The sequence below is a fragment of the Harmonia axyridis genome, chromosome 2, assembly GCF_914767665.1.
Source record: "Harmonia axyridis chromosome 2, icHarAxyr1.1, whole genome shotgun sequence".
NCBI lineage: Eukaryota > Metazoa > Arthropoda > Insecta > Coleoptera > Coccinellidae > Harmonia > Harmonia axyridis.
In genome coordinates, this window is record NC_059502.1 from 53,551,768 (window position 1) to 53,572,899 (window position 21,132).

The 21,132-nt window shown below is 35.7% G+C and overlaps 2 protein-coding genes across 3 annotated transcripts in view; one reads left to right on the plus strand and one right to left on the minus strand.

Moving 5' to 3' along the window:
* Positions 1-6,035, plus strand: part of LOC123672315 (kinesin-related protein SMY1-like) — a 286,748-nt gene extending 280,713 nt beyond the window's left edge. The window contains exon 16 of the mRNA XM_045606394.1: positions 5,539-6,035. Coding sequence (XP_045462350.1) covers positions 5,539-5,671 — 133 coding nt within the window. The 3' untranslated portion in view covers positions 5,672-6,035. The remainder of the gene's footprint in view (positions 1-5,538) is intronic.
* A 5,159-nt stretch (positions 6,036-11,194) lies between these two features.
* Positions 11,195-17,188, minus strand: LOC123673593. Of its 2 annotated transcripts, XM_045608171.1 has the most exons (4): positions 16,927-17,188; positions 14,041-14,130; positions 13,517-13,605; positions 11,195-11,438 (listed from the first exon to the last, which is right to left on the minus strand). In XM_045608171.1, the coding sequence occupies exons 1-4, from the start codon at positions 17,099-17,101 to the stop codon at positions 11,232-11,234; spliced, it is 561 nt and encodes a 186-aa protein (XP_045464127.1). In that variant the 5' UTR covers positions 17,102-17,188; the 3' UTR covers positions 11,195-11,231. The 2 variants fall into 2 exon arrangements, with proteins under 2 accessions (XP_045464127.1, XP_045464128.1); XM_045608172.1 differs by lacking the exon at positions 13,517-13,605 and having other exon boundaries at positions 11,302-11,438.
* Positions 17,189-21,132: the final 3,944 nt, after the last annotated feature.

Sequence of the window (21,132 nt, forward strand, 5' to 3'; positions counted from 1 at the left end):
TCTGAAACTCTGAATAAATTAAGGTTCATTCCCTTCATGCAATCTGAAAATTCAATAGGAAACAGAGTGTTCCATAAGTAAAAACGTTATATACAATATTTTGGTACACCTGTGAAACTAACACATATAACAATTCATGCTCGATAGCGAATAATCCCATATGGTACTACTTTATATTGGGATTATTACCACCATCCTTTAATGTTTTTTCTCAAGTTTTCCATTTTGTGGTTGCGATAGTAGACGTGCATAAATACACTTTCATTTAGAATATCGATCATATTTTCTTTCAATATGATGCTGACATTATGTGTGGAATAATACAGTATTTAAACGTTCGCCACGTGATCTCTAGACCCGATCTTTGAGGTAATTTTCGATGACTCTCCGGCACATTTAGGGCAATATCTCACCAATGTAATTATAATTGGAATAAACACGATCCTTCGCATGACTCCATAATCCTCGCCTTCAAATGCGATAAATCACAGAACCTTGGTGGCCAATTCACATCACCGAAACGAGAAATTACGCGTCCTGGGAATTTTTTCTTGCATTGAAATTGTTCATTTTCGAAATATTATTGTAACTTTTCTCGTGTTGAAAAATTTTTCATTTCTGTAAAAATATTCTTGTAGAACCTTTTTACTCAAAATTGTTGACGTTGATTGGATTTTTCACAAACTTATATTTTATGAGATATTGCTATGAAATTTTTTTTCAAATGGAACACCCATATATTTCTACATATTTCGATAGAAATATTTTGTTACTACTCCAAAAATATAGCATAGTACTCGCCGGTGCTAACCGGTGACCAGCTAGGTCGCGTGACCTAACGTCCTTAGGGGAATATATGTATAATTTATAAAAAGCCGATCAACTCTAGAGAAGAACATATGGGGATTGTTCATGGTTTTTCTAATTTTACTTCTATTGAATTCAGCTAAGAATATTCATGAAAATATCGAGTATGCTATATCTCCGGAATGGTAATTTCAAACGTAGAAATATATATGTTCATTTGACAAAAAAATCATAGTGACATCTCATAAAATATCAGCTTGAGGAAAAATTAATTGTTGTCATTGAATTCTACGAAAAAGTTTCTACAAAAATGTTTTTACAGAAATAAAAAATTTCCAATCGTTCCAAATCGTCAGTTCGGCACTCGGTGATCTCTGACAAATACACCTTCCATTTTTATAGCGGAGGAGATTGCCTGAAGGAAATAAACTTTAAGCCTACAGCGCTGTTCCTAAGCGGTCACCCATCCGAGTCCTATTTTTCATGATTCTAACATAATCTGACACATTCAGCGTGTTATGGGTGACCTTGCTGGACTAGCAAAGAGTCACTGCAAGTGTATATATAATATAATAAACAACCGCTTATATAACCGATGATATAAAGTTGAACAAAACTTGTATGTTCCCGAAATAAACAACAGAGAGTATGAATGAAAAGTTAATATCAACGTTGAATGAAAACGTGATAATATAGTCATCAAAAAACGTAAAATCACGTGTTCTATGGATAGGTGATCATCGAATGGTTTCAATGCAATTTTGCGAAACTGATATTTTATGAGATATTGCTATAATTTTTTTTCAAATAGGACACTCCATATATTTCTACATATTTCGATAGAGATTGAAATTACTTTTCCAAAAGTATAACATACTTGCTATACCGGTGCTAATCGCTGATCGGCTAGGTCGCGTGACCTAACGTTCTTTGAAGAAGATATAATTTAAGCCGATCAATTCTAGAGAAGAAATGGAAGTTGTTCATGGTTTCGCTAATTCAACTTCTATTGAACTCATCAATTTAAAAAAGAATATTTATAAAAATATCAAGTATGCTATATCTTTGGGATGGTTTTTCAGGATCTATCGAAATATGTAAAAATATATGGGGTATTCCATTTGAAAAAAAAATCATAGTGACATCTCCTAAAATATCAGTTTGTGGAAAAATCAATTGACGTCATTGAATTCTAAGTATAGAGTTTTTTCAAAGAATTTTTTTACAAAAATCAAATATTTCCAATCGTTTCAAATTATCAGTTCGGCACTCAGTGATCTCTGCCAAATACACCTTCTATTTTCATAGTGGAGAATTTTGCCTGAAGGAAATGAACTTAAAGCCTACATCACGCGCTGTTACTAAGCGGTCAGCCATCCGAGTCCTATTCTTCAGCATTCTAACATGATATGCCACTATCAGCGTGTTATGGGTGACTTTGCTGGACTAGCAAAAAGTAACTACAAGTGTATATATTATAAACAACCGCTTAAGTGAATGTGTAAAAAAACAGATAATCAAAAGGAATATCATTCTCGCACTCCCAGGTTACTCAAAATAGCTCTTTATATTATAGATTTTCTTCTTAACTGCTAAACTTAACAGATATTCAAATTTTGACAAGGTGTTCCACGTAAGCAGGTTATTGGATTTAGTGATTAATCAATTGGGCAGAATTGAAAAGCGGCCCATCAATATGATAGTATTTTTCACGGCCTCTCCAAATATGATATCAGAAAAACTATAGAACTCAGACATGGAAAGTTATCATGCTTTTCAAAAAAAAAAATTTTTTTTGCAAATTCGACCGGTTTTCAAAATCAAATGACTAAGAGACAATTGCTGAACATTTTTTTTTTCATTTGAACTTCCGATTTTCTCGTGAATGAAAAATTTGTTGAAAGCTTCTGAGACAATGAGGAAATAACGTCGCTTGATAATGTACAAATAACTAGAGATAATAGCGCATATGTACTACCTGATGTAGTAACATGATTTGATTGGAGTTTCATGCCTAGCAATGATACTATCAACTAAATTATAGTTATGTTCGCCAAAATTAATTTAGCATGACAACCGTAACTAGGCAAATTTTCCATTGATCAATCAATTGAACGATAGTTATCACTGATATAAATGTTATTAAATGTTGTATCTCCAGTTTTTTTTTTCTATTTCAAAACGTTTGAAAGAAAATAACACATTTTATTCGGACGAGAAGTAACTTTTCATGGCTCGGCTTCAATTAACCACTGAACGTAGTGAGGCTCGCCATGGAGAGTGACACTTCTCCTTTTTTTGAAATAGGTAATATGCTATTTCTTAGCTTCAATTCATAAGCCATTACCACGCAATCGATACCTTAAAGTGAAGTATCAGTTAAGTTATTTCAATGGAGAACGAAAACGTCCCTCTTCAAACTCAAATTACTCGGAAACGATTCATTTTTATGATTCATCAAGAGTGCCTTTCTTCAAGAAAAAACTTCATTTTTCAATAAGTTAGATCCCTCTTAAATTACTGCTCGATATTTCAGACCAACCTTGCCTTAGATTGAGCAGGATTAAATCTCAGACAGCGCAAACTCTAGATACTTCTATGAATTATAAGTTTCGGTTCCCTTACTCAGAAGCGCCGACTATCTCTACTGGATAGAAGGCTAATTTCATCCGACTATCATCCCCTAGATCACTCGCATAACAGGATATAAACCTTGTCATATTGATATGGAAGATAATTAATAGGAGCCAAAATGAAACATTGTGCTGTCCTAGAAGTGGTAGTGATTGAATTAGATTATTATTTCTTTTTGACAATCACAACCTGCCAACATGTAGGATCCAGTAAAAAAAATGATGAGATGATTTAATTCTCATCCCTAGTTTTTATATCCCAGACTAATACTTGTTAATATGCAATTTTTAAGCTACTCAAAGAGTACAGAGCATAACACTGGATATAATTAATTCTCAGTGAAACGAATATTACAATTAAATTAAATAAATCAAAATAATTTTCACTATATTGAATCTAATCCAGTGGGAAAATTTCTGCCAAGTAAGGACCGAATCCATTTTATGAATATTTTCTTTCGAGAATTTTCCGTTAGCATCTGAGAAATTCGTTTATGCCGATGATATTGCTCTTTTGTTTGGTCATTCTGATTTTGGAATTATTGAAAATACTTTCAATGAAGATCTAAAAATTATGCAATAGTTATTTTCCAAACAAGTATGGAAAGTGATACTTTTCCGCAAGAGACTGCAGTTGTCGAGCTGTCGAGTTTGGAAAAGACACTTTCCACCTGAGTGAGGAATAATATTTTTCCTACTAGCGTAAATGAAACACTTTCACGGAGAGTTTTCGAGCGAAACGTTTGAATTTTATGATTGGCGCAGAGAGACATATCAAAATTTTATGATTAATGCGACTCTCTAATATTTGCGTGCGGAAAAACCCTTGCTATTCACTTTCTGCGTGAATATCTTTGCGTGCGGAAAATGAATAGCAGGGCTCTTTTCCGCATGAATTTGTAAAAGTACTACTTTCCAAACGATTATTTTCCTGAGTGGCGCTTATGCCCTTATCTCTATAGCGTGCCGTATTAGAAGTCAAAATGTTGTATGCGCCGAGAAATAGATAAATTTGAATCTTTTTCAACACTTTCATTTACAGCAGCGATATTTTCGATCGAGCTTGCATTTCGATGATGTATGGGATCCTCGATCTCTTTATTTGAAATAATAAGATATCAGAAAGCAGATCATAAATATCTTGATTCGTTCTCGAGTCATAGAGCGTTTCTGAAAAATAAATGTTTCAAACATTTTGCTATATCATGGTTTCTGTTCTGTTGGTTCTGTCTTAGTTCTGTTTCTGTTCTAAAACTTTTTTTGGTAATTTTTCTCGTATTCGGAACATATCATAGAAATTACACATAATTAGCGTTTTAGAGATATAATTGATATAAATCATAAAAATTAGGTACGCAAAAGAACGTTTTAGGATTTTGCGAATATCTCGAACAAAAACCAAGATATAGTCCTGTAACTCCGAAACGAATCAAGATAAGTAAAATCTGTTTTTTGATATCTTATTATCTCGATAAAAGAGATCCTTGAAGATTTATCTTCTAAGTCTTATAGTTCAGGGTGGGCAAATTTCGATGTTTTAGCACTACAACTTTTAAACCAGAGGAGATAGACAAAATCTGATACCCCATTCTCGGTCTCTTTTTCTGGGAAACTAACAAGGGTAGTATTCATTTTTGGCCACCCTCTCTTGTTTTCGAGATATAAGCGAAAATTGGAAAAATTGCGATATCGAAAAACATTTATATCTCCGCTAATATTGATGATAGAGCTCTGAAATTAAAACATTATACAGGCACTTTTTTACGTAGAATCCAGTGGCGTGCTCGTATTTTCAAAAGGGTTTTTAATTACGACGTTATGACCCAAAGTTGTTTTTTTTTAAATGGGAACACTAGATTTCTGTGTCATTTTCTGAAAGCTTAATTTTTTCTGATTTCAAAAATATACAACATCGTATGGTTTGTATTGAAGTAAATAACAGAAAATGGTCAAAAACCTTTTTTCACCTAAGAGTCTCAATATATATTGAGTAGAGAAACGATTTGACGATACATATTACATATAGGTATTATACAAATAGGTTTATAGTATAGTTGCTATTCAAAGCTGATTTGATCATCTTATATTTTATTTTCAGGCCACAATATCATGGAGAGTCGAAACAGGACAAACTGGAGGTTCCGTTCTCTGGAAGGAGGAGATTAAGATCCTTCGAAACCCAAAGGAAAAATTTATCAGAGATTCAACATCAACGATTCCAAACAATGTGAATAATTTTGAATGCCGATGTTCCTTTTCTAGGATTTCCATAAACGAAATTCGGTATAACAGAATTTCATCACTATTTTTGGAGAAAAGTGTTAACACTTTTGTAATGTTCCATATGGAAGCTGTGCTATTATACAAGTTTTAACTGGATGAAACTGAAGGATATGAACTGAAACTGAACATCAGTATCTAGATAGTATTTTTCCACATTATGTTTGTTCCCTTGGAACCTATATTCAAACTCCACGTACCAATTGAATTATCGTTTTCATGTATCAAGAAAGGTATTTTTGTAAACAAGTAATTTTATATATACATACATTATATTGTTAGGTGAAGAGAAAATATTAAACTAATTAACAATAAGACAATATTTTATTAAAAAAAAAAAAAATAATGATGCGCCAAGCATTCCCCTCATTCCAATAGTTAAAAGTTTGAGGAGACCTGTTCAACAATAGATAAACCAAAATCCATACCACCAAAAAAAGCATGTCAAAAATTAGGAATATGGATCGAGATATTGATTGTTAAAGATTCTACATTTTTCGTATTTCTTTGAAAACTAGATGAGAACGAGTTTCTTGTATTGAAAAAACAGATTTTTTTATGGCAAAATGTATTGTACAGGGTGGGCAAATAAGCGAGGTAAGCGGCTATATCTCAGGAACCACTCATCGTAGAGACTTGCGGTAAAAATGTTACCACTAAAGTAAACAAAAGAAAACACTGGAAATTGTTTTGAAGTTCATACCTCCTTCGCTAGGGGGCGTAATAGCTATCGTCGAGTAGAAAAATGCATTTTACTCGAAAAATTTTCATATTAAATTGGAAAAAAAATATCATCACTGTAAACCTTGGAAAATTCTCTATCTGTTTGAATTGTCACTTTCGATTTTGCGAGATCAAATAAGGGTGGGGGAAAGATAGAAATCTGACTGATTGAAATGTCTGTAACTTCAGTTTGGCTCAACATTTTTGAGCAAATTAGATCTTATTTGAGAGACAACATCTTGTTGATTAAGGAAAAAATATACTCATGATGAATTTGATTCAGCTGCTTCCGATAGGGAGCGCTAAGTCAGAAGTTCATTGTTTTGTTCATTTTTCTCTGAAATTTCAAATGTAATGATAGGATTTTCTTAACAGAAACAAAAATTTCATTGAATTTGCATGAAAAAACCTGAAGGTCGCAAAGCGATAATTTCAGGCGTTCTGAAGTTATGGCCGAAAGAAGATATTCTTCAACTGATGCACTGCGAAAAACCAAATTGAGTCTTCAAGTTCTAACAGAAACAGAAATCCCATCAAATTTGTATGAAAAAACCAAAGGTCGAAAGCGATAGCTTCAGGGGTTCTGAAGTTATGGACGAAGAAAGATATTCTTCAACTGATGCACTGAAAAACTAAATTGTGTCTTCTTTCGGCCATAACTCCAGAACGCCTGAAGCTATCGCTTTCCGACCTTTTGGTTTTTTCATACAAATTTGATGGGATTTCTGTTTCTGTTAGAACTTGAAGACTCAATTTGGTTTTTCGCAGTGCATCAGTTGAAGGATATCTTCTTTCGGCCATAACTTCAGAACGCCTGAAATTATCGCTTTGCGACCTTCAGGTTTTTTCATGCAAATTTAATGAAATTTTTGTTTCTGTTAAGAAAATCCTATCATTACATTTGAAATTTCAGAGAAAAATGAACAAAACAATGAACTTCTGACTTAGCGCTCCCTATCGGAAGCAGCTGAATCAAATTCATCATGAGTATATTTTTTCCTTAATCAACAAGATGTTGTCTCTCAAATAAGATCTAATTTGCTCAAAAATGTTGAGCCAAACTGAAGTTACAGACATTTCAATCAGTCAGATTTCTATCTTTCCCCCACCCTTATTTGATCTCGCAAAATCGAAAGTGACAATTCAAACAGATAGAGAAATTTCCAAGGTTTACAGTGATGATATTTTTTTTCCAACTTAATATGAAAATTTTTCGAGTAAAATGCATTTTTCTACTCGACGATAGCTATTACGACCCTTAGCGGTGGAGGTATGAACTTCAAAACAATTTCCAGTGTTTTCTTTTGTTTACTTTAGTGGTAACATTTTTACCGCAAGTCTCTACGATGAGTGGATCCTGAGATATAGCCGCTTACCTCGCTTATTTGCCCACCCTGTACAAGTAGAACAATGACTTGATAAGTGTTATTATTCAAACTCTGCTCCATCGACAACAACGGTTGAAAGTTGGTATGATTACTTTAAATTTAACTTTAACGAAGAAGTACCTAATTGCCGAGGTTGAAGTCTATTTCAGAAGCAAATACATATCTTTCTACAGAAAAGGTATTGAAAAGTTAGAGGAGTAAGTGTATCATTCTTGACTATGTTGACGGAGAAGGTCAAAATTTTAAGAGAAAAAATGGTTTTTCTGGTTAGGCCCATGACTTTTTGAATGTGGTGTAGAAACTAAATGAATATTATTATTATTTGAATTGCACTTTGCGAATAGAACAACGGAAATTAGATAGTGTACTCAAGCTCTGCCGCATTAATTATATTCCTGAAGCATACCCACATATCACTTTAACAAAAAGGACCAGGCACCTATAACCAAATGTTAGTTCAGTTTTTTGTGAATCTTTATGCCCTTATTGAAAAAAGCTGATCAGAAGACTCTGGTCAACGCTGGATTCCAAGTTAAAGGGTGTTCAAAGTAGACATAGTGATAAAAGCCTCAAATATAATATTATCATGAATTTTGAACCAGGGAACATATTTTAATAGTTTTGCATCTAAAAAAGCTATTATTCATTGATTGCTAGGGCCTTCAACGTTTCAATAAAATAGCGAAATAATAAACGAAAGAAAAAATGAAACATCGTACAAATGAGCTAAACAGCTGAGCAGATACGTTTTCCAACCTAGTCATGTAACTCCTTATTAAGATGCATAGAAAACCTGGTGTGTCTACTTATGTAGGCTTGGTTAATCGATCGTCTAAAGGTATGATTCGATTACCTGGCCTTTCGTCTTTTCTCCGTGACTTTGTTGGATTTGTAATAATGAAACTCTTTTGAATTATTCACATCTATTTACAAAGCCACAATTATACAGTGAAAACTCAGTATTGAGAAGATCCCAATAACGTCCTAATAACAAGTTTCTCACTACTATACGGTATACGGTATTGAATTTCGTCTTTAACTCTCGTTTAATTGATTACTCGAAACGTCTTCGTCGTACTCCAAGTTTTCGGTCGTCTCGTCTTTAACTTATTCGCGACTCGTCTTAATCTAGTCCGCGAACCGTCTTTTCGTCTTACGTCTTAAGTTGACCGACCGAACTTGTCTCGTCTTTGATTTGAGTTAAACTGTACCGTCTGTACCCGTCTTCGGTTTGATCTTAACTGTTCCCGTCTTCGGCTTAATCTTGACTGTGTCCTCTGCCGATTGGAACTACCCTGTCTCGGTTTGACCACACCCTTAGGGGAAGGTACCATCCATCTCCTAGTCCAATGAAATCTTTTGCCGTACCGCTCCCAAAGATCTTCGCGGATTCCTGGGAATCGAATATTCTAGAAGGACTAGAGCCTGAGAAAACATATGAAACCCATCTGGCATAATCGTCTTGTTCTGAAACTTTTCCCAACCCCATAAATTTCATAAGTTTTACAATCGACATATGACATTCTTCGACATCCCGAAGAATAGCACATCCTTTTTACATTATGTACAATTCGTTCCCTGTAAATCTATTGAAACTGTCATGCCTTCGACATTAAAAGAAACTAATAGGTCTCCAAGCTTCCGGTTGACCATCGCCATTATTTACAGGGAAACAATAAACTGGATCCTACACTTATACTTGTAAAACTTTCAGACAAGACGGGAGATTTTTCAGATTCATACTTACATTATTTCGAGAGATCCCATCTGTTTCAGATGGCGCCTACAGCGTTTATATCTGACATTTCTCGCGATTCTCGACTCTCATGACCTTTGAGTATAGATAGAATAATAATATTTTATTTGTATGCTGGAGATAATCGTCCATACTCTGAATAGGCCAATAGCCGTCTGTCATTATATTCCATGAATTCCATTAAAAATTCGATATGAACTGAATTGTAATTTATTGTGAAAGTTTGCAGAGTCTCAAATCATTATTTCATATCATATTCAAACGGCACCAGGCAGATGGCGAGAATTCGAATAATTCTGAAGAGAGCCACCTTACAGAACTCTTGTAAGCGGAACACCAAAGCAAAAGGTGGAATATCTCAAAAAGTGTGAAACAAAATCGAAACAGTACACACACGAGAGATTCTATGCATCTTATTCCTTATCAAAGACGATAAATATTCATAAAAATTGAAAAAACCTGATCGATCAATGAAGAATAGCCTTTATAGCTGCAAAGTAGACATTTGAGGCTTCATTGCTATTTCTACCTTGAAACAGCGTAATCAGAGTCTTCAGGTGGGCTTTGTTCAATGAGGGCATAAAGGTCTACGAAAAACAATACTAACATTTGAAATTATCCGGTAATCATTTTCCATATATTCAGGTGCCTGGTTCTTTGAGTTCCACCCAAGAAGTTAATTCAAGTTCTTCCGAAGAAGCGAGCAAAGGTAGTACCGAAGTTATTGAAAGGATAGGAGCTTATCCACCAGTTTGATGATAATTCGTCCTAGCCACATACAATTATCAGAATTCTGTTTTTTTTTTTGTGAAACCTGATTACTGAGTTTTGTTTGAATATCAAAAAGTATGAAAAAAAAGCAAATTGCATTATTTTCAATGAATGGAATATACACCACTTTTCCACAGAACGAAATAAAATCAATTGCTGTTAACTCAAAATTAAGTTGAAGTGTAACGGTGGATTTATGCACCAGTCCTAAAAACTAAGACTAAACCTAAGTCCAGAACTAAGAATTGAACGCTAACAAATCAATGAGGGCGTTTATGCACGTTTCCTAAGAACTAAGAACTAACACTAGCTAGCAGGGTAGCAGGCCAACTGTTAACTAAGAACTAAGGGCTCAGGTAAAATATAGAAGAGCGCGTGCTCCGCATAGAATTTCAATATTAACGAGTACCAGTTTCTATCATTTTATGTTCTTCATTCGTGTTTATCGATGAAAAGTATTAGGTGTATTTTAAAAAATTTAATTAAATTTTTTCACAATGAGTATCAATGTCAAACATTAAACTATAGAACAAATAGAAAGTAGTTCGACCACGTGTGCATGCCTTAAGTAAGAACTAACAAGAGAGTGCAAAAACGCGACTGAATTCTTAGGTTTAGTTCTTAGTCCAAAGTTATAAACTCGAAATTGTCATAATACAATAATGACATTATGCCAACTGACGACAATAAAAAGAAAGGAGCGAGCGTTTACATAATGACAAGGTTTTTTCTAACCTTAATTAAATTAGACCACACGGCTTGTGTTTGAAAAAAAGCTCCTTAAGTTCTTGGCCGTACAGTAATAATCAGCACTAGTAATGTAAGTAAAGAAAAAGTTTGTTATTCATTATTTAATTGTCATCAAAAGAGCATTCAACATTTACCACAATTCGAAGAAGTGCAATCAGCACGAGAAGTACAACAAGACTGAATTAGAATACCATTGTCCATATCATAAGAACCAAACAATGCTCCACACTTTTTACAATATAGGGTTATTTCATTTTGCGATGCCATCGGTGCGAAACATAAAGGCCAACATGCCATTAGAAGATATTGTCCTAAACGTGTAGATGTAACCTGAAAATCAAAACAATCCTTACTATATTATTAAGAACTATACACTATACAGGTCATTCGCAAAGGGTTAATCATTGACATGAACAGGTTTTCACACTTGCTGTGCAACTAAGTTACCGCTGTTTTTTTATGAAAATGCAACTTTATTGTAGAAGATGGTTACAAATGAATCATTCAAAGTATTGCCCATTGTTAGCTTCAATCATATTCCATCTTTCTGATAGAGTTCAAATATCGTTACGGTAAAAGTTTTCATCTTTTGAGGCTATCCACGAATCAAGCCATTTTTTTCATATGTGTGGAACTGCTGATGAGCCAATCTATGTACCAACGATCAGAACAAGTGATAATCTGACTGCGCAATATCTTTGGAATACGGCGGGTGGAAAGGAATCTTCCATTCGAGCGTTTCCAGTTAGGTTTCAACAAGTTTAGTGAGGCCGAGCGTTGTCATTCTGTAGAATTCGATTTTGATTTAAAGTTGATTGATGTATCAAGTTTCAAATCAATAGACGAACACCAAGGATCAGGTTCCTATGTATAATGAACCTTCCTAATATGTATTTCATTAACTTCTCGTTATAAGAAACATGTGCAGAATGTCACTGTGGCGAAAGAAAATATAAAATTCTAATGACAGGAAAAATACGGTGGTAGCACTAAAGGTTTAAAACTTTTTTCATGTAAGGCTAAATCTAAGAAAAGAAAGGTAAGATATCTTGTATAATTTAAAGTGCATCGTGTTCAAAGAAAAGTGCAAGGAATGATCATCTTATGAATATTTTTATTTCCTAGGAATTTCAAGAAAACAGTGAGAAGTCATCTCCATTTGGTACATCTGCAGTGAAATATTCACAAAGCGTTTACTGGAAGTAATTCTTCTTCCTTATTCTTAAGACCATGTCTTGTCATCTTCTGTTCATCCAGCCTCTTGCGATGTTGACGTCCAACTCTCATACCATCTCTTTCGTGGTCGGGGAGGGCGTTTTGAGTTTGGCTTTTCGTTCTTTGCCCATCCATCGTTGCTCATTCTTTCCACGTGATCTCTCCAGTTACTGCGCCTTGACCGTACAAACCGAACAATACCCTGCACTGCCAGTTCTTCCCGTATAACACTGCTTCTTATTTGGTCCCGCAGTGTTACTCCCTTTATTGTCCTTAGGATTTTCATCTCCGTACTTCTCATCATAAATTTGGTTTTGGAAGTTTCAGCACGGGTTTCTGCTGCGTATGTTAATATTGGCCTCACAGCCGTTTTTTAAATACAGACTTTACTTTCTGCTGTCCGCACTTCTTGATACAAGTTCTTACAGCTGGATATTTCTACTCCTAAGTATGTACATTGAATAGTTTGTTTGATGGGTTTGTCATTGACGGACAATTTGCATCGGATAGGTTCCCGAAAGATGACCATCGATTCCGTTTTCTCCAATGAAATAATCATATTGAATTTATCGGCTGTTGTTTGGAATCGATATAGCAGACGTTGTAGATCATCTTCGTTTTCAGCCATTGAAATAGCATCATCCACATAGCATAAGATATTCAATGCTCTTGGCCCCATTCTATATCCTCTACTGGTTTGGTTGACACTAGTTATAATCTCATTCATGATCAAGTTGAATAATATTGGGCTTAGGCTATCGCCCTGGCGAATTCCTGTCAGTATGGGTATGTCTTCGGTTAAGCCGTGTTGAGTTTTGACCCTTGTTTTGTTGTTCTTGTTGAGTTGTTCAATAACTTTTATAGAAGAAATTCAAATATTTTAAATAACAAGAATCTGTCATAATTTGTTAATAGCGCTACCTACAGTTGACTTAACGAAGCTAATAACTAATATTAATAACTAATAACTAATATTCTCAAAATTAGCAAAACAAAATCTAATCAGTGCATTCACCAGGTTTTTATACATCTCAGTTTAAGCTTGGTTCATGACCAGCACTTACTGCTGGAGCCATCTATTGGCAAACAGCGGGAACTTAATTTTGCACCTAATATGTAAGTATATTAATTTTTTTTGGAAATTCCTCATTGAAAATAGTGAATAGTTGAGGTTTTTTCTATAACTAATTCACCTTATTCTTTTGTTTCCTTATATATGGAGGACCTTCGTAACCGCATGAACAACATCGCAATTCAGTAGGCCCATCATGCCAGCTTTCAACTGGAAAAATAATCAAATTATATCATCACTTCTGTGAATTAGATAAACTATGATCTAGCGCTGGCGGTATATCCATTGGGTACTTGTGGCACCTATAGAGGCCCGGAATTTTTTGCTTCCGATAGTAGAAGATGAAAATTCTTTAGATTATTAGTAAATGATTTTGTTAAAATATTCTGGGAATCCCTAGTAGACGCTAATATCTGACTTATAGAGTTAGTTGCTGCATAAATTTTTTCTTTACTAATTTTGTATGAATTAATTTAATTTTATTTGCTTTTAACTTTCAAATTAAACTTATGTTATGTCAACATGTCTTCTATGTCTAAAGGAGTTAATAAAAATCAACTGATTGAAGTTCGAATCGAATCAAAAGCATCATTATTGATTACTTCATATTATAGAATACTGATTACCTCTGAACAATGTACTCACTCGTTGTTTTATACAAGTCTAGGAAATTTTCTCTCTTCAATCTCTTCACATTAACTTTCGCATTTGCGATCCATTGAATTTCCATCGGAGCTGAAAAAATCATGATAAATCCAAAATCTATCTGAGTATTTGCTGAATTAAGGATTTTTTCTTGATGCTATCGGTTTTTTGCATAAGATTGAATGAATGGAAGAAATGAGAAATATGTTATTTTTCTCTTTTTATGGGAAGTGTTGAGATCTCACATAGAAGAAGACAAATCTTTTGTGACTTTTCACAGAGTTGTGAACCAGCATCTACCGCACCTTACATAGTTCACACTGTTTGCAGTATGAATTTTATCAGGATTGATAAAGGGTGTTTTTTTTAGAGCTATAGAACTTTAAATTACAATAAAACAACGATGGATTATTCGATTGACATGAATTTTATTTATCCGCAAGATAATCTTATGGCATTACATTTTAAATATGATTTCTGGCATATGACCGCTACGGCTGGCTCGGATGTAGTCCAATCTGGACGTCTAATTTTCGATGACTTTTTCCAACATTTGTGGCTGTATATCGACAATAACACGGTGAATGTTGTCTTCCAAATGGTCAAGGGTTTGTGGCTTATCCGCATAGACCAATGACTTTACATAGCCCCACAGAAAGTAGTCTAGCGGTGTTGAATCACAAGATCTTGGAGGCCAATTCACAGGTCCGAAACGTGAAATTAGGTGGTCGCCAAACGTGTCTTTCAATAAATCGATTGTGGCACGAGCTGTGTGACATGTTGCGCCGTCTTTTTGGAACCACAGCTCCTGGACATCATGGTTGTTCAATTCAGGAATGAAAAAGTTAGTAATCATGGCTATAGAGCCATGATCACCATTCGTTCTGGCCATCATCGTTTTTGAAGAAGTACGGACCAATGATTCCACCAGCCCATAAAGCGCACCAAACAGTCAGTTTTTCTGGATGTAACGGTGTTTCGACATACACTTGAGGATTAGCTTCACTCCAAATGCGGCAGTTTTGTTTGTTGACGTAGCCATTCAACCAGAAGTGCGCTTCATCGCCAAACAAAATTCGCTTATGAAAATCGGGAACAACGGCAATCTCATTTTGGGCCCATTCGACGAATCTACGCCTTAGTTGATGATCGTTTGGCTTCAATTCTTGCATGAGTTGAATTTTGTAAGCACACAAACCAAGATCCTTCCGCAAAATCTTCCTTAAAGTGGATAGACACAGATCCAATTCCTGTGCTCGTTGGCGGATAGACTCATTCGGGTCTTCCTCAATGCTACGCTCTACAGCAGCAATAGCTTCTTCTGTACGCACCGTACGGCGTCTCTGGGGATGCGAGTTATCAATAAGAGTAAACGTGGTGCGAAAACGTTCCATGGTTAATCGAATTAACTGCTCTGATGGACGATTTTGTCGACGATAAAATGGACGTAGTGCGCGATACGTATTCCGCACAAAACCATTATTTTCGAAATGAAATTGCACTATTTGCAAGTGTTGTTCAGGCGTGAGTCTATTTATGATGAATTGTCAAACCAAACTGAGAATAAATCATTTGACAGCTGTTAAATCGGTCGCCATCTTGAACAGAAATGCCAACTTAGGCCCGGTGCACACATCCGACTTTTGTAGTTACGACACCCGTTGCGGTGTCGTACCTATTCAATGCACACTACATACTACACCGGCGTGGTTGCGGAGCCGGATCAATTCAATGCGCACTAGTTTCCCATTCAGCATCGTGAATGTAATACTTTCTGGACTTATTTGATTATAGTATTTGTTGGATCATAAAAATTTAAAACTTTTTCAGTTTTTCATGATTTCTACGAAACTGTCACTCATATGATCTTGAAATCTCTAGCTGTTTCAAAAATTGAATTTAAATTTTTATCAATAAGAGTTTGAATAAGATACTTTATTACTTTCGCAATAACTATAGACAATGATAAAATCGTTCGGAAGAAAATATATAGGCTAACAGCGGACTCACCGATCATGAGAAATAGAGATGAATTGTTGAAAATCCTGTTGTTCGAAGAATTGATGAGAACAACATACTACTACCCAATAAATTTTTCTGATGACATCATCTCATTTTAGTTTCTTCAATGAAGAAATCGATATCCAATTCCCTCTCTGCCATTGTGCGAACTCACGACAAAAGTCGTATGTGTGCACAGGCCAATATAGAAAAGAGTACTGAGAGATCGCATGTACGACTGCGGCCCAGTTGCGGCCTAGAGGGACATGCTACGAAAAAACGATCGTATGCAGTTACGACGTCGCAACTGCACGGCGGGTAGTGTGCATGCTCCCATTTGATTCTTTGTACCACAAGCCGCAAGTACGACACAGCAACGGTGTCGTAACTGCAAAAGTCGGATGTGTGCACCGGGCCATAGAAAAGAGTACTGAGAGATCGCATGTACGACTGCGGCCCAGTTGCGGCCTAGAGGGACATGCTACCAAAAAACGACCGCATGATGGCAGTTACGACGTCGCAACGGCACGACGGGTAGTGTGCATGCTCCCATTTGATTCTTTGTACCACAGGCCGCAAGTACGACACAGCAACGGTGTCGTAACTACAAAAGTCGGATGTGTGCACCGGGCCTTAAAGTTATATACCTCAAAAAAAAACACCCGTTATTTGTGTTGATCACAACAGAATGGTATTATTGAAGAGTCATTTGCTCCAAACACTATTTTGATAACTATAACTATATTCACTATTTTTTTTCTTTCTAACCAAAACCTGTGTGATATCCTTATCATCAAGAAATTCAGTCCACTAAAGTGGAGATCGTTTGAGTTTTTGAAGAAGCGAAACATATTCAATTTTTCCATCAGTTACTTCAATACTCACTTCCACATTTCGACTTTTTGTTTACAAAATGCCCTATTTTATGGATCCAATGCTCTTCACAATTATGCTGACCAAGCTTTCCTATGCATTCTGGATTATAAGGAAAGGTTTTCCCGCATATATTACATCTTAAACTACGGGATGTTGACGATCTGCAGCTCCGACAATCAGACATACTTATCACTAGAATTTCAAATTATTTGTTCCAATTCATATCATCAATTTATTGCTCACATCATGACGTTGATGTCACGAAAGTTACAACTAGAGAAAGTTACAACTTCAATACGAGAATATTTTATTTTATGACTATTCATAGAAATTTATATTCGAGGGTAAAATCTGACTGGGGGTTCCGTAAATATGGGCGTTCGGAATTCTAAACTACCGAGTCGATCGAACTGAAATGTGTTTAGGTGTGAAATAACACATTCATCATGTTGATGGCATCTCCAAGACCAGAAAAAATCCAAGAATTTCATGTGATTATTGAGTTGAACCCTTAAATGCATACAGTTGCCGTTTGGCTACATGTAGATGAATAAAATACCCTAGATAGCAGCGGGGTGCATACTGTAGATAATTGGTTACCTATCGCTTAGATAAATAATTCAAATTTACACATCTTGGTGGCGTTAATATTCATAATATTCATAAACTTTTATTGTGACTTGAAAACAGGAGCTGAGACGTGTTTTCCTTTGGCCATTTTCTTATGGTATTCATTTATGATTTCCTCTGTAATAACAAGTTTTGTTTTGTTGCGAATTGGCAACATTATGCATTAGAATACTATAAATAAGTGTTGGTAGTAGGTACTTGCACTGAAAAACTTTTTTGTTGCAATCTATTACATAATATACCCTACTATTGAAATGAAATGAACGCCCTTTTTTATTCATTTTCAAATTTTATGATTTCGGAATGAGCGATAAGAAAGCAATGACAGACCGAGAAGTGCTCGAGAAATGAGAAAATTTCACAAGTTTATATAGCGATAATTGCAATGAGAATGAAATCTTGGAGAAGGAGGATCCTTTTGCTGGATCAAGCTACAGAGAACGATATTGATCAATTTGTATCTGATTATGAATCAGAATATCACCTTCGGGTCAGTGTAGCAAAATTAGGTGCGAATTCCCAATTGTGAAGATTTCCCACGTACAAGATGCGAAAAATATGGAATTGAGTTGATTTTTGAATGAAAACAATAAATTGTTTCAAGAATTTTCATATGGAATTATATTCCCTCCAATGCATTATGTAGCCAAATGGTGGCAAACCTGTTTTTTCGCTTAAAAATTTGAAAACAATGATCCACATTTTTTTTCATGACTGAACCAAAGTCCAGAAAAACGCTTCGGCAAGCTGCATGCCTTGAACCACATGTTGGTAATAAAATTATCCTAGGAAATATCAACAAGAAACATACGGAAATATCCAGTTTTCTTGCAACAGTCTTAACCCGCGAAGGTTGCAATTGGTCAGAGTAGTACGTGGTACCATACGGTATAAACTATATCTGCATCACCACGGACTCCCAAACCACGCTGAGATCCCTGGAATCGCACTGCCAGGGGTCTCTGTTGACTTGGGAGTGCCGTAACACCATTAAGCAACTGGCAAGAGGCGATGAAGTGACTCTACTATGGGTACCAGGGCACTGTGGGGTTGAAGGAAATGAAAAAGCAGATGAACTTGCAAAAAGTGCATCAAGGTTAACACCTGCTGGACCTGAGCCTTTCTGTGGGCTAGGAAAAGACCAATATAAAGCTGCGGTCCAGCTATGGGAGTTTAATAACAGGATAATCCACTGAACTAAAACTCCTGGACTTGCTCAGGCAAAGAAATTCGTGACGATTTCACCTACCTACGCCAAGAAGTTCTCGAAGCTGTCATGAGCCGAGCTTCGGGTGATGGTGGGACTGCTGACGGGGCACAGTCGGTACAAACATCATTTCCATCTTATCATTCTAATCGAGTATAAGAAGTGTTTTCATTTCATACCACAATAAATTTAAATATTTTATACGTTTAATGTATATGCAAAGTGAGTGTTATGATATTCTAACTTTTTCAATTTACCTTTGGATTTGTGGACTTCAGATTAAGTTATTGAGAATAAGCTCTATAGTTTTTTGTTTTTCAAACATTTTGCGGCACTGTGTTTTATCTACGATGTGAGTCACGTAGAATAGATGGTATTCATTAATACATATGTAGATATACCATAGTTTTCCACAAGTCATTTTCTGAATATAGCGAAAAGGAATGATTAGAATCAGGGAGTATTTACTAGGATCTGTTCCTTCAGGAAAAACGGTTGGAGGTGATTTTGAAAAGGTTAAAGTTAGCGAACTAAAAAAGATATGAGAGTACAGGGAAACGATAATTCAAGTAATATGTTTATTTCGGCTTATCAATCCTAAAATGAATTTAAATTTTTTACAGGTTTGAAATTGTTGCTTTTTTGTTAATGAATATTTCCCCTACGTTATTGTCAAAATGTTTCAGTTCTCTTATCTCTCAGTAAGAGACCCGGATAACCAATATTAAATCTTTGCATTCTGCGGAGTTGACTTATGCTAGGGCAGCAAATTAGGTCGGTAGTTTGGCGAGGGCCCTACTTAAAAACGATATACAGGGTGGTCGAACGAAAACTTAACACCTCGATTTTCCGATTTTAAAATGAAAATGTGGAAAATCGCTCAAACCCTTCAATTTCTTTTTCAAGGAGGAACAACTTTTTAGCTTTTCTCATTCCTGTGACGTCACACACCCCCTAACGGGGGTGTGCACAACCCTTAATTTTGAATAGGGATGAGGGGTGTTCAGGCGCGGATCCAAGGAGGGGGAACTGGGGGAACGTTCCCCCCAAATGGCCCGGGCACCTCTTGAATTTTGCCGGCCCTCCTAGAATTTGACATACTAAGGCTCAAATAAATAAATAAAATAAATTTCACCTTCAATACATTTTGTGAAAACTCATATTAATGAACGGCAAAAAAATGACGTCCCAAAATGGCGGAAGTGTCTGGGTTCCACATTTTCAGTATTTTGAGTATCTAAAAGTCCCCCCCCCCCCCAAAAGTGGGGCCTGGATCCGCGCCTGGGGGTGTTGCGATAACTCATTCTGAAGATCGCATCGAGTTCTATCTGACCCTGAAATTTCGTTTCAAAATATCCATTGATAACTAAATAACAGCGAAAATAGTGAAAGAGGCAATGTAGAATTTATCTCTATATAGAATATTATTCTTATCCGACACATTTCAAAAGTACTTAGTGGTTAGTACTCTTTCAGTATATTACTTGATATTTCGTGATCGATTAAAATTTTGAAGAGAAATTTCAGGATCAGAAAGAACTCGATAAGATCTTCAAAATGAGGTATCGCAACACCCCTCATCCCTTTTCAAAATCAAGGGACTGTATTCACCCCCAGGGCCGGCGTTAGGGGTGAAACAGTGAAGCGACTGTTTCAGGCGCCTCTATGGAAACGGCGGCAATTTAGCCCAGTTTGAGGCCGCCCTTTCATATTTCTGAAAAAATATAGTCTTGATACTTAAAAACAACATGAGGTTGGTCCGCTTTGCTTCGTTTATAAACATTCCCTGCAATAAAAATCTCCAAACCGTCTTTACTAAGCCGTCTGTTCAATAAATAATACATGGCAACCAAACCAATATAAACAGCATTGCCTATTACCCTAATTGAATGAGGGACGGAATGTATTTCACAAAGACGAAAAACAACACTTTGAATTACGTGGAAGTTGTTTACACATTCAACATATGAAAAATTCCTACGATTCTGCATTCGAAACTAGTTACTGATAAATGCTAAATGTTTTTAATCCCATTTAGTTTTCGAAGCTTTCCATGCCTTACCGCCCTTAGTATCTTGTGGTGTGATAGGTAATCTTTCATCGATCGTACGCAGTGTCTTGTGAATGTGAGAATCAGATATATTACTTACTCATTGTTCATCGGCGTTGAATAAATCCAGGAATTTATTGTAGGAAAAATGTCCGGAAAAAAAGAGAAACCCAGTGGAAACGACTTGAAGAGAAACGATTAGCAAAAACGCTAAAGAAATAAAAAATGGCGATGGACAGGTGATGTTTTGTTGGGAGGGAGGGGGTGGTAGTGTTTATTGATTTTTTTCAGAAGGGGCGCCAAAAAATTCTTTACTTCAGGCACCAAA